Source organism: Phalacrocorax carbo, chromosome 15 (genome assembly GCF_963921805.1).
Source record: "Phalacrocorax carbo chromosome 15, bPhaCar2.1, whole genome shotgun sequence".
Lineage (NCBI taxonomy): Eukaryota > Metazoa > Chordata > Aves > Suliformes > Phalacrocoracidae > Phalacrocorax > Phalacrocorax carbo.
This window is the reverse complement of record NC_087527.1, coordinates 6,761,464-6,775,953: the sequence shown is the minus strand read 5'-3', so window position 1 is coordinate 6,775,953 and position 14,490 is coordinate 6,761,464. Positions and strand designations below refer to the sequence as shown.

At 47.2% G+C, this 14,490-nt stretch overlaps 1 protein-coding gene across 4 annotated transcripts in view; it reads right to left on the bottom strand.

Annotated features, from left to right (window-relative positions):
- TTC28 (tetratricopeptide repeat domain 28) overlaps window positions 1-14,490 on the bottom strand; it is a 196,283-nt gene that overhangs the window by 13,590 nt on the left and 168,203 nt on the right. For all 4 annotated transcript variants that reach the window (XM_064466755.1, XM_064466756.1, XM_064466757.1 and 1 more), the window contains 3 exons: window positions 6,724-6,868; window positions 2,067-2,246; window positions 269-989 (listed from right to left, as the gene is read on the bottom strand). In XM_064466755.1, the coding sequence (XP_064322825.1) occupies window positions 269-989; window positions 2,067-2,246; window positions 6,724-6,868 (1,046 nt within the window). The remainder of the gene's footprint in view (window positions 1-268; window positions 990-2,066; window positions 2,247-6,723; window positions 6,869-14,490) is intronic.

The window sequence follows — 14,490 nt, the reverse complement described above, 5'->3', positions numbered from 1 at the left end:
CTTCACCTCACAATTGCTTTAAATTATATAAAATTCATAACCCATTTACTATACACAGTGAAATATTGACGTTTTCCATGACACTGACATTCAACCACACTCAGCTGAACCAGGGTCTGAAACACAGGGGCTGAATTCTGGGAGAGCACAGGACACGTGCTAGTCCCAACTACCTGCTAGCACCGCTTCTTGCTTAACTCAAACAATTTGGCATAAGAGCGTTTCCTAGAAACCCCATCTTGTTTGTCAAAAAGCAGATTCTTCCTACCTGCCCAGTTGGATGGATGGGAGAACTGCTTGCTGCTCTGTACAGTTTTCATCGCTTCTCCAAGGGCTGCACTGGCTTTCATCCCATTTAAGAGGGAGGAGTAGAAGGCATGCACAAACATTTTGGAAGCAGACACAGGAACAGGCCAGAGCGACACTAGGACACACTGAGCACCAGCAGCCAGGAATGCTCTTGTCAAGCCAATTACTCCATCAGCAGTGACTTTGCTGCTGGATTCTTGGTAAGAGCCAAGAACCACTAATTTGACAGGAAGCCGCAGATCCAGGACATCAGCTGCTGTAAGCAGAAACTCCTGAAGAGGAGGGCAGTCTGAGATGCTCTCCACATCACTGGCATCATCCTGCATCCGAAGGGATTCTGGGATTGTGTAGGGGTTCCCAAAAGAACTTTTGCTGCTGGCTGGATTGCTATCGGTGTTGGGTGTCAGGACCAAAGCAGCCAGTTTCCAGGAGACATGGGTTGCAAAATGGACACATTCTGCCTGAGTGAGGGCAGTCATGACCCTCTCTTTTGTTGCTGCACTGCCAACTAAGGGCTGGCAGCCAAGTAACTCAGATACCATATATGCTTCCTCTTCTGCAGAGGGCATAGGTCCCCATAGCCACCTGTCCATAACTGCTGAAGGAAGCTTGGGATTTCCTATGACAGCTGCCATTGAGGTAGAACTGGAGTAAGCAGGAGTATTCTTCCTCGCATGGGACTACAGAGAAAAAGAGAGAAAATGGGGTTCAAAGATCTGTTTGTTATGGTGCTGGTAATAAAGTATCCTGTCTCTTTGGCTCTAAACAGAAGTCTGGTTGTCATAATTGCAAAAACACTTTGTGTTTCTTTAGTTTCTTCCATTTAACTATTCCAAGGAACATTTCCACCTGAGTCAAGGCAGGATTTCTATCCCCATGTCTTGGGTGAATGGATAGATAAGAACAGAAAGCAACAGGCTTAGCCCATGTCCCTTTGAGGGCTGCAGCAGAGCTAAAAGCATGAAGAAGATCCCAGCTTCCCACCTTATGGGAAGACTACTTGTAATCACTCACTAACTGGTTTCTCACACATGTATTTCAAGGATCAGTATCACCACTGCCAGTGGCATGGTGCCACAGAAACCCCACATCAGTAATGCTCACAAGGTTCAGACCCTTTTGCTGTTCCAGTAACTATGTTTAACCCAGTGCAAGCCAAGAGAGCAGCAGAACACTGCTCAGCAAGAGCTGATGTGACTTAGAGCATTCTCCCTGAAGACCTGGGCCTTAGAAATGCTAATGCCAAACATCAGCATAAAGATACTTCTGTAGGATTTGCTTGTGGTATTCACTTTGTCTTAAAGCTTCAGTGTCACCAGACATTAGTGGCCTTCTCCACACAGAAAACTAAAATGTAGGTAAACATGCTAGGAATGCGATAGGGCAGTCAGCTTGCCAAGGAAGCTCAGTACTGATCACAAACACCTACATTTCTGCAGTCTGACATGTAGTTCCACACCCCAAGACGTGGTATCCTTTAGATGAGGATATCCAAATGATCCATTCCCCTTGTCCTTCCTTGGCATGCTTGGGGCTGTGATTTTGTACCGCACGAACTACACCAGAACCTACTTCACAGCTGTGGTGCTCAATGTGCTCATCAGAACTGGGAGTGCCTCAGGATGGTGGTATATTTGTGGTTTCTATTCCTGCATCTGGCATAGCAGGACAGAGCTGCTGCTATTCTGGCATGTATAGGAACCTGCACCCCACAGGAGGGGTCTATGAGAGTGAGGTTTTATAAGGCAATGTCAGACCTTGGAGCTGGGATTCAGTGACTGGATGGATGGCACTGCAATGAGGCTGAAGCGCTCATAGAGGTACTCATTGGAGGAACTGCCCTTCAGGAGAGCAAATGGAATGAGGTACAGTTCTCCCTCCAGAACCAGTATCAGCTGGCGGTGGCGGCCAACAGGCCCACTGGAATGCATCAAACCCTGAAAAGAAAAGGAGAGAGAATCAGTTTGGCCCTTTCACTCCATCAGTGCCCCAGCCTGCACTTTTCGAGCATGAGGCTCGTGTCTGATTGCACATCAGGTTTGGAAATCTCCCCATCAGAATTACACTCTGTGTGAACACAGATGCGGTGGCAGGTGAGCGCACATTGGCATTGGACAGCTCTATACAGCTGGGCCCTTGCTCACCTGCGCACAAACAATACCATTGGGATGAAGGAGCCCTGAGCACACTGACACAACTCTACAGAACTCGGTTGTCACACCCAGCCTCAGCAAGCGCGTTGGGGCCCAGCCTCACCACAGGACAGAAGCTCCTTCTGCTCCAGTGTAAAATCTTTGTTAACCCCAACCACCTATGTCTTGATAATAATATTATCATCTTATCCCTTGAAAGAGAATATTCTTTCTGATACTGATCTTCAAAATAGGAATTTCCTATATAAAAGTAAACGATCTACAGACAGATTGTGTGTATGACCTGCACTTCAAGACACTTGACGCTGTAATCAACCCAGAGTCACAAACAGGTTTAAGGAAAAAGCATCTTATGGATGGAGAAGTCAGGCAGAGAGACTGATAAACAGGGAACTTGCAGCTGGGCACAAAAAGTAACAACTGCTCCTGGTCCCATGTAACCGTGGGAATTTCACTCTTATTTATCTAGTGTATCATAAAAATAATTAGCATGCCAGGAAAGGGTAACGTCAAAGCACTAAAATTTGCTCCAGCTTAAACACTTGCAGCGTGCGCGCGCGTGCACACACACACACAGAGTCAGAAGGACTCTCAATGCAAAATGGCAGTAAATTTCTAAGCAATTCTACACCTTTAAACTAGAGTAGCAGCCATAGCTTGGCCTAGCAAATAAACCACTCATCTGAAGATGAAACTTTTATCAAAGCTTGGATGAGACCAAGTCCTCAACTTGACATAGTTTTGGAGAGAACCAGTTCAACTAGTGGTGTTCTATTTCTGTCTAGACTGCTTGATGTTCCCAAAGGCAAGCTAACTTTGCAGCATTCACTGCAGGACGGAGACAAGGATCTAGTATGGAGGACCAGATCCCTGCCTCTAGATTCTCAATTCTTTTGAGAATATTCTTTTAAAGCCATTTTAATTGCCATAAAATGTAGCAAACATCTGTTTTGACAGGAGATAACCAGCTACTCAGGCTGCTCAGCAAATTAAGACAAAACTGCCTGACTCATTCTAAGTGGATTTCGGAACTAGCTTCCAATGCCTCCCAACATTACCTCTTCCTCATGCAAATTCTGGGGCTTCAACAGAACAGCAGTAAAGGAAGTATATTTTTCAAACATATGGCTTACATTTCATAAATAATAACCATCAAAACCTCTGAGGTGCTAGTTAGATACATTCTTCTTGGAAGAAACAACACCCATATTCTAACTCTTGTCTGTTGTTTATCGAAGATTACTCCCTTTAACATCCCTACTTTAGAACATGCTTATATCAGCTGAGTCCCCATTTAACAGGGGAGAGAATAATCTTCCTTCTTTTGCTGCCAACAATGAACTACTACTATGAAATGCTAATGGAAACATAGACTTTTGAAACAAGACGGGTACAGATGTCAGAAAATCCTAACGTGTGGACGTATTGGATAATCAGACACTGCAAGAAAAAAGAAAGGGATATTGCGCATTTTGAGGGTGAATATTACTGCGTGTGTGAAGTTTTATATATAGAGCTCAGACAAATGCACCCTGGTCCTAACACACAATTCTTCCTCTCCACTTTGCTCAGGGTCTGCCTGGAACAGACTTCCAGACTGCACTGTGATACACTGACAGCTGACGATTAATTTGAGACACGCTGACCCCCTCTCACTAGCAATCAAAGAATAACAGGAATCTGCAGTCAGTCTCAAGCTTTAGTTCTCAGGCAGCAGCAAAGATGAATGAACATTACTAAAGAAATAGAAAAATCAGTCCAGCAGTCTCCTCCAAAGGGAGTCTGGAGCGAGTCAGAAATACCAAAAACAGGTCAGCTATGAGGGAGAATGTCAAACAGTAGAAAGTTGAAGAGAGACAGCAAGGTGCTTTTAAAGGCTTCTTGCTATTTGAAGTGGGAACAAAACTGCTGAAGGATAAGAAAATTTTCATTTAAAATGAGTTAAAAATAGTTGCTGACCTCTTGCTGTTTCTCACGTTCTCCTTACAGCTCTGGAGCTCATCCTGCCCCCCAGACTGGAGACGGCAGGGCCGTTGCTGACACACAGCAGCCTCAGGAGCCTTCCTGCAAACCACCTCCGCTCTGTCCTGACACACTGTTTACAACCCCAGCAGCCCTGAGGGGGGCCTCCCCAGCACTCACTGCCTGGGGTGAACCAGCACGCGTGCTCCGCAGCTAAATTTACCAGCCTCCATTCAACCGTGCCTCTTTCTGCAGAGCCTGAGTTGACAAGCAGCAGCTTCCCACCAGGGTAGTTGTTGCTTTCCAGAAATGTTTTTGGTTTGCTTGTTTGTTTGTTTTGTTGTTTTTTTAATACATATTCCATTTTACTTACTGCTCCAGGAGCTTTAGCTGTCAGCAACACAATCAGAGCATCTGAGCCATAGCGACATGTGCCTAGCAGAATTTTTCATTTATATGTAAAACCCCTAGAGTTTAATATTTTTTTCCCATGATGGCTGTATGTGCATTACAGAAACAGAAATAAAACTGTGAGGAGCATTTGCATTGCATATGTCTCCAAGAATTAATTTTAGGGTAAATTCTAACAAAAAAGAATCTCTTCAGTGAGAAAAAGGAGAAAAGCACGAACTGCCAAGCACAGGAACGTGTGCTCTACTTCGCAGCAACGATACTAGCTACACCAGGGATTTGTCACAAAGGTGGAAAAATCTCTGGTCCATCACTCACGGGGAGCACAGCTGTGCAGGGTTAGGCCAGCTGAGAGCTGCTGGCCTGGAGGGATCCCTCACTTGCAGCTATTGTCACTGTAACTGGAAGTTTCTGTTATAATGGGACTGCCAAATCACACACAAGACCTGAACTACATCTTCTTACAAAGTGGCTAGTCAGGACCCTGTACCTGCTAATTCTGTGCTCTCTGAAAGCCCTGCCAAGCTCTAGAGTACCTTACTGGAGCCAACTTTGGGCCTTAGACACGCAAACCTGTCAAGCAGTGCCCGACCACAGCGTGTCCTCCCTGGGAAAGTGAAGCAGGCTCCTGGGGTTCCCCATGAGGACTTCCCCCTGGCCTGTCTTACCCATTTACACGAGGTGTAGGCAGGCGTTAAACTCCCAGGTGAAGCTTTCTCAGGAACGTTGTAGAAGATGACAGAGAAAACCCATAAGCAGGGCTGACCTCCTCGCCCTGCAAAGAGGATGCACATGCTGCCTCTGGAGCAGAAGGCCCCGCTCTCCAAGATTCATGGTATGACTGTGGGATGGCAGGCTGACAGAGCTAACAAAGGTTCAGGCTCAAAGTTTATGCCTCTGCAACAGAGGTGACTTCTGCAGTCAAGATTAAAGCATCCAAACAACCTTTAAAGAAACCCAAGGTAGAGCAGGTTTTCCCTCTCACATGACAGAATTGTGACTTTTTGATCTGTTTGTTCAGCTGGATAGAAATTGAGAAAAGACTAATTCTTGACCAAGTGACTTTACCTCTTCTAGCTAGAGATAACACATGACAGAGACAGGACTTTTTAATTTAGCCTGCCATTGCTCCATAATTCTGGAACCAGGGACTGCACTGCCGCTCCTGGCCTCCTGCATGGGCTGGCCAGGGCTGCCACAAGACACCGCACCACACAGCTTCCCTTTGCTCCTGCATTCACCCCATGATCTACCAGCATGGGACAACACTGGGGCCTGCCCCTCCACCCCTGCGCTGGCAGGTGTGCCCTGGAGCAGCAGCACCCTGACCGGGCTGAGCACTGGGACACTGACAGTGAACTGGGTGGGCTGCTGAGCGCCTGACCAGCCCCAGGAACAGCTCCCTCCTGCTGCTGCTGGCACCTGCCAGGAGCTCGTCCATCTCCTTGCAAAAGCACCAACCCCTGGAATGGAGAGAGGGCAAGGCTCAGCTTATCTGGGTGCCAGCATGGCACTGCGTGGCACCAGGAGGTGCAGGGTGGGCCAGTGGTGCTGCCAGGCTCCCAGTACTGCTTCCTCAATCTCCTTGACCTATTTGTCCCGAGATAGAGCTACTGAGTTTGCCAATTAGTGTTAGTGAATTAAGGATACACTTCCTGCTTAGGTTCATTAAAAGGATCACACTTTGGCAGCTGGCTGGAAGTGGTATCAACAGCAACATCCCTTTTTCCCACCTCCCAACAAACCCAGTCTCACCATCTGGGAAGACCAAGTAAAAAAAAAACACCATGCTTCAGATACGATCCCCAAGCTGCCTATTCTTGCTTTCCCACAGTGGCAGAGGATTTTGGTAAGTAAATCTCTACATTTGCAAGCACCAAAGGCTTACTCCTTCCATAGGTCCTATTAATAAGTCGTAGAGTGCACGGAGTGGGGGTTTGGTGAAGGAAGTCTGCCTCCTTGGAAGAGATGATGTTCCATCCTTAACAGGAGACATGGTACTGCTGAACAGACTGGTCATGCTCTGACAGCTCCTGTGGGCAAAAGGCAAGTGAGACATTAGTTGCAGAAATCTGAAGTTCTACGACAGGTTGCCCTGACTTCACAACTCTGATGATGAGCCAGTCCCTGTCCATCCAGAGGACTCTGTTCTGTAAGATACTTCATGGTAGGGCTTTATTCTCCTATTCAGCTTCACACATCGCCATGAACAGTAACATTAATGGCAGGGTAAACCTGTTGCAGACAATATATTACATTGCTATGGAGTTTGTCTACAAACTCTATTGCCTGAAGAGCTGTTCACAGTTTTTACCGCATACCTATGTACAGTGGTTGTGTGCAGGCAAACGTGAGATCCATTAAAAACTGACTACAAACACAGGAAGATTTGCACTTGCGTTTTGCACCAACTAATCTAGCGTTGTACTAAAAGGAAATATGACAACAGGCAAACAACAAGACCTGAAGATTATGTCTGCAGTTGCTGACACTCCTCTGAACAGCTCCATGAAGCCAGATGCAAGAGCTAACCTGGAGCCCATTTCTGACATTCCCACAGGCAGAACTCTGCACATGCTCTCCTGGCATCACCAGCCACCTAACACCATCACTCTGGGGAGACTGAGATGGCATGGCTACAAAAAGTTATTGTCCTGTTGAGGAAATGATGTTGCCCCATTCTGGGCTCACTAATCCAGCAGCTGTACTCCCCAGAAAGGTTATCCTTGGCATGGTGCCATGAACAACCATTTTATGTGAACAGGATAGCTTTCCAGAAAGTTTTAACAGGTGGGCCTTAAAGAAAAGGCAGGGAGGGAAATAAGACATTGAACAGTAACGGTAGTGCAAGGTCTGAAGTGTAACCAGAGTCACCACTGGGGCTGTCCAGTAATGAACACAACAATCTCAAGCATAAAAGGCCACCCATGAGGCAAAATATGCCCTGCTGTCCTCAAGGTGTGAAATGCATTTGAGGGAGGGTTCCGTGAAAACCCAGTCCAGATCACATTCTGATGATGCTGCGCAAAGAAAGCCTCCCTCCATTCTTGGTCTCTATGAAGCACCGTTCTGCCTCTCAGATGCCTTCCAACGCTACGTGCCTTTGCCAATTTACAGAACAGGAAAGCATCTATAGTTTCTTGATTCATGACCAAACTCATGCACTTTGTCAGGACACTAGTCTGCAATGTCCTTTTTTTTAAGAACATTTACTCAGAATAAATGCCTTGTCTCTGTGTCTTATTTTTACCTCTTGCTCGGGCCCATTCTTGGCTATCAACACAGAAAAGAAATAAAAACAAAATATTTGCACATCCAGGAAATCAAAGGAAAACTCAGCGTCCAACACATGTTAATCAAGAAGGTATATTAATAGTTAACTGCATATTTGCTCTAGGAATATATATTCATATCTATGCATATATACATGCTTATAGCAGATATATACACAGATGCATACAGGCACAGTATCTCTTTGTACTACCAGATAAAGCCAACAAGCAGGAAAAAACAAGAACAAAACATTGCACTCAAGTGCACTCCTTCTACCACTGACAAACCACAAGCCTCAGACATACCCCTGACCTTTTCTGACACATACCAATGGTCAGATTCAGAAAATTTCTTTTTCACCTCTATTTCTCTCCTCAGCTGCTTCAACCAGTCTCCAGACCCAGCTCACATCATGTCTAAAACATATTCTCTACAGAAAAAACGATGCTGCCACCCATACTCCTCACTAACAAGGAATTTACGTCTTACAGGCCAACAGGAGTCATTCAGGAATGCAAATGGAAGCCTGGTGTCCAGCTGCCCATGCTCTCCGATGCAGAGATTCTGTTGAAAGTATGAGTACGCTGCTGCTACTCAGGGCTGCTGAAAACTTGATGAGGTGGCTTGTGCAACACTGTGTTCACTGCAGGATCAGCATGGACACAGCACTGTGTGCTCCCCTCTGGACCTCTCTGCCTAGCCTCACTGCAGCAGCTGACTGAGCCAAGCACACTTTGCAGTGCTCGGTTGCTTCCACACTTTATGTGGCACAGATTTTAAAATCAGATTAAGAAATAAAAACTGTGCTTTCCCAAACTCATGCATTTCTAGTGCCCTCAACCTTATGCTTAAAGCACATCCCTGTAGTATATCCTCCCTGATATACCAGTCTAGAAGGGCAGGGATACCCCACTGCTTATCTAGGAACCAGTGAGCATGTAGAGCTTTAGTCCAAGCACAACAGCCCTGACCTTCCCAAGAAGCAGCTCTTTGCCAGCAGGTGGCACTCGCCAGCCTCACTTTCTGCATTAAGCGATTTCTAACACACTAATTTATTGCAGGGAATAGGGGCTTGATTACTCTAATCAGCAGAGCCTCCTTCATCTTGGTTTCACAGCCAAGCAGCTCTAGATTTATTCCTTCACCACTCGGATTGCTTTTTATTAGAACAAAACCAAAGGAGTATCATAAATCTTTCACATCTCTTTCCTGTCTGTTCATGTACACAAAGAAGAGTGAGAAAATCCACAGGGGGAGGATGGACAGAGATCTTTTATAGCAGGCAGAGCGGACCTGGAGCCCTGGCTAGCCCACTCCCTTTTCTCCCAAACCAGTGCAAACAAATGGCTCTCCAGGTGGCTTGTCAGGCATCTGACTTCAGGCGATTTCAATACGACAAGAGGGAGACTTCTGAATCTTTGGCCAAATGCCCCTTCCAGAGAACACCAGTGCTGGCTTCTGGGATGATGCACTGATCATTTCTATGTTGCTTTTGCAATGTAATAGGGTCCCCTGATTTCTGGAACAGTAAAATCTCTTGTTTGGAAGCCTCTGCAAAGACTCCGCAGTGCTGCTTATTTATAACCCTTTGTATAAGGCAGCCTGACGTGCACAAGCAGAGGAAACAGCACAAACTGGGACTAAGGACTGCCGGCATGTATCAGCGTTAACTCTGCTTCCGCCCTTTGTCCTGCAGATGCAGGAACAAAGCAACGATCCCTTGACAGCCTCAGAGAAAGGGGGAGAAAGCCCGTGTCATGCAAGCCTTCAGCTCAGGCTGATTTGGCCTACCACCAGCCTCTCAGGGCCTGGCTCTGCTTGCAGAGGATGAACGTGGCTGGGCCCAGGCACGAAGGAGGGGTTCATACCACAATCAGCACAGAGCTGCTCTTGCCTTGGCACTCTTTAGGACTCTGGATGAGTCAAATACTACTCACGACCAAGCACAGCCATTCTGGAGGGCTGGAAGTCAGCCTTATTGCTGCAGTGGTCTGACAGCCTCAGGACAATGGATATCCATCAGGCCTGTCATTCTGCAAGCCTTCCTCAAAAAGACCCCTCCTAGAGTTGCAGCCCTGAATCTACATTCAGGGCCTTGACACACTCACAATACCAAGCTGTGTGAAGCTCCAGAAAACGTTCAGATATGAGCTCCCTGTGGATGCTTTCAAGGATCTGCAATTATCTCCAGAACTCACCAGTGGTTGCACAAAACCCACAGACCACCCAGCACTGTCTGTCTGTGTGGTCTGTACTTGGGCAGCTACAGCGCTGCACCCTGTATGGTAGAGAACCAGATAGATAAGAGACTCTCCAGCCACTATTTTTCTGTCTGTCTCCCGAAGACCTCACTTCATCCTGGGCCAGCCAGCACCCCTGGTACAGCCCTATCTCTCTGCCGTGGAGGGGGTCAGCTGCTTGGTTCTCCGGGGCAAGCTGTCAGGCGCCTGAAGGCATTAATAGGCTTTAATGACCCTGACCAGCCCCAACTGGGGCCTTCACCAACATGCCCTGCCCATGGGTCCAGGAGCTGCTTTTAAGCTGGGGCCTGGGCTTTTGGTCTCTGCTCCAGCTGCGCTACAGGTATGCTCATCTCCAGCTCCATCAGAGCACTGCCTGTGCCTGCCCATGACCCCTGCCAATCCAGAGCCTAATCTGACAGCTAACACCCCCACAGAGCTGCCCCCTCTCGATGGACTTGCACAGCCATCAGAGGGCTGTGCCTGACCCCAGTTACCGCCACCGGACCTGATCCTGACTTGTACACTTGCACAGCTGGCTTGACCTCAAGACCTGCCTCATCACCAGGCATTTGCCTGATGATCTGGACTCCTGGCTGACTCTGGCTGCCACCCCCAGGTCTGCCCTGCTCACTTTACTGGGTACTGGGGGATGGTGTCCGGCTGGTGTGGCCCCTGCCTGCAGGCTCTGCTGCTGCACCTGGCTCTCCATCCATTAGGGAGCAGCTGGTCTTCGCTGGGTGCACAGCCAACAGGGCCAAGATCAACACAAAGGCAGGGTCACACAACAAGGAGAGTGCAGATATGCTCAGACATCACATGACATTCACTAGGATGAAAGCCTGAGCAAAAAGAGATGAAAGAGTGTCTTGGCATTTTTACTGCTGCTGAGACTCCATGTGAAATGTAACCACCTTCTGCTAGATTCCTCTGGCTGGATTCATAGGGACTTCACTCTTACTGGGGCACTCAGCTTGCTCTGGAAATCTCCAAATATGCTTCTAGGACTGGCCATGGACCCTGAGCATATTGACTCTGCTGGGAAAAAAAAAACCTCTTTGCAATTTTAAGGGGAGCTGGGAGATAGCAATGACCTTAGCAGAAGTGAATTCACATCTCAAGTTATGCTCCTTTTTACCTCCCAACTTGCCTTTTACAAATTCCCACCTTGCTGCACTGCAAAAATTGCCCTCAAGGAAGTATATTTTACTCTTTGAGCAGTGTCAGGGCTGATCCTCACGTTTTCTGCAGGTACATGGAAGGAGGACAAACTGTATCTGTATGATGGTAGAGAGGCCAAAGAAAAGGTGGGGGTGCTATATTCAGGTACAGGCAGTGATCAAGTCATTTGCCAGAGAAGATGATTAGCAGGGAGGAAATCAGATTTTAATCTGGAAACCCAACAAAAGTCTAAGAGCCCTAAGGAGCAGAGAAAACAGAAACTGCATAATATATGAGCAACTTGGGGGCTTTATTAGTGGTATCCACAGCTTAGACAGCCATTGCCCAGTACTGAGATCACTGTAGTGTCCCTTCAGTGCGTCTTTCTCCTCAGAAGTTCCTTAACTGCCAAACCCCCACATTTTTGCTTTTTAAAGCAGAACTGGCAAAAAATCATAGTATTCTCTGCTTAAAAGCCAGTTTACCTGATGACAGCAGCCAGAGGGCAACCGTCCCAAACCAAGGGCTTCCTTTCAATCACCCACTTGTTGCCAGACACGGAGACTGGATGGCTCCAAACAGTCCCAGCATCTCCGGGGCCTCATTTTCTAACATGGGACCTTAACAGCATGTGCAGTTTCTGTGCGTGAGGGAACTTGCACTGGCTCCAAGCCATGCAAACTCCCTTGAGGATCTCCAACATTCAAGCGCAAGATGTGAACATGCATTCAGGCCCCACATGAGGAATGCAGGGCCTGCCTTGGCAGTAGGGAAGACAAGCTCTTATTCTCAACTCCAAGCAGGCCCTACTCTTCTTTGTCCCCTGCAGTGCAGAAGCCAAAGCAGACAGATGCTGTACCTTCAATCCCTGCTTGTAAGCCATAATTTTACCATCCTCTGAAGCACTACAGCAGCAACAATCCACTCAGCATTGACCTGCAGCTACATGAACTCACTCCAGTAACAGCTGGCAGAAAAGTCATTGCACAGAGGAGGTGAGCTGGAGTCTGGAGCTGCACAATCACAGCTTGTGCGCTTGCTAACCATTCAATTCTGTTGCTAAACCAAAGTCCAAGAGCTCACAGTTCCTTGTTAGAGCTCTAGGACAGTGCACAGAAATGCTGCCTGCTCCCTTTTTATTTCTTAATCTGCTCTCTTCCATGCAGATTTTCACCTGCTTCCTTCCTGAAGCTTCAGGGCTCTTGAAAGGATGTCTTTGTGTTGTCCCAAGCTCAGTGTGCTGCCTACATGTGAGCCACACCACTCTGCACAGCTTTACTATAAAGAACCACACAGTATAGCAAGAGGCCAGCTAATGCTTTCTACAGTGCCCTTCTAGACTCTGTAACCTCCAGTTTGATCACCTATGGGACTGGAGCAGATGTTAACTACAGGACATATTCAAAGGCCTGAATTCAGGACTCAGCAAGCCAGGCGCAAAACAGATGAGGGAGTGCTACCTCTGTCACTAGAGCACTGGTATGCACCCATCTGCAGGCAAAAGGTGGGCAGGCAGGCCATAAAGCAGTGTCTTCTCATTCTCTTCATCTCAGTGCTCATGGTTGAGAACATCAAAGACAAAGAGCTTCTAGTGCTCCTCCTGATGCTCTTGTGAGGGTGTTTTTAATTAAGTGCCCAAGTTGCCCCATCCCTAAGCTTCTCCTAAAAGCTGCAAACCAGTTACCTGACAAGCCACCTGAGGTAAGCTCCTGGATGTGGGTTTGAGGTAATGCACATGGCTCCTAAGGAGCAGAAAGGCATAGATGCTGCATGGTTGGCCTCTGCAGTGTTCCTGAGGATTAGCATTCCCCGGAGCAGAATCGCATAATATTTCTCCCATGTAATCAGAAGGGCATTCTTCTGTCCTTCTAAGCCTAATGAACTAGCAAAACATGTCAGCAATCCTGGGGATCTGCCTGTTTAATCCCAAACTAGCAAGTACTCATAGTTCATCATCAATCCAGCAGCTTGAACAGATACGCATGTGGATTCTGGAAAGAAAAACAGGCCAGTTGTTGGTGCCAACAGGCAGCTCCCAGTTTCATGGGGATGTTGTTACAGCTCACAGGCTCCAGTGATGGCTCACAACACTGCAGTCCAATCGCATTTTCTTTTCCAGCTGAGAAAGGCCTGGGGTATCCTGTGCTCACAATCCATGCTGGAGTACAGATCTATCCAGACACCCTGGGCTGCACCATGCAGCCCCTCCCACTGGGGGAAGTGGTAACACTGGAAAAATTCTGTCTTCAATTTTTGTTTCAAATGCTTGCCCTCATCAGCACAGTAATGTGAAAGACTGAGACCTGATCAAGTTGCAAGAGGCAGAAAATGAGTGGAGACTGTGCTGCTAGTCCACAGTCCTGTAACTCTGGAAATGCAGCATATTCCCAGTTAAGATCTTTACAACTTTTAAGATCGACAGAAACACGTATTTCCATAATAAGTGTGTAGCAGAGAGCTCCAAGCTCCACACCTCAGTCAGCAGGGACAAAACAAGAGTTCCCCTGAAATTGTTCAGATAGTCAAAAACAGCGTATGGCCATAAGAAGAGCAAATTCGAAATGGCCACCCCTCAGGACAGAGTAATCAGTTAACAATTGCTGACAACTCTTTGCTAGCTATCACCTTAAGCTTTCAAATTCACCTAGAAACACAATGAAGATGCCACCCCCTACATCTTCCACACCAAGCTACTGAGTTCTTAACTGAAAGACATAGTCCTATCTAGGTCTCTGCCTGTGTTTAGGGTCCTCCCTCCCACAAGAAGCACAACGATGCTTTCAGCCCTTGTCCTGTCTCCTTCCTACTGAATATTTCAGTTTCTAAAGAAGGAAGCAATAGGACCCCGTGCTCTTCCAGGACCTGGCAGGGCTTCTTTGTCCCTCGTATCCAAGACTTGAGTCTGTAGAACAAAATGAACACGTAACAGGCCACCTATCTGTGGAAGGCCACCAGGCACTCAAAGCTCCCAGGCTGGATGC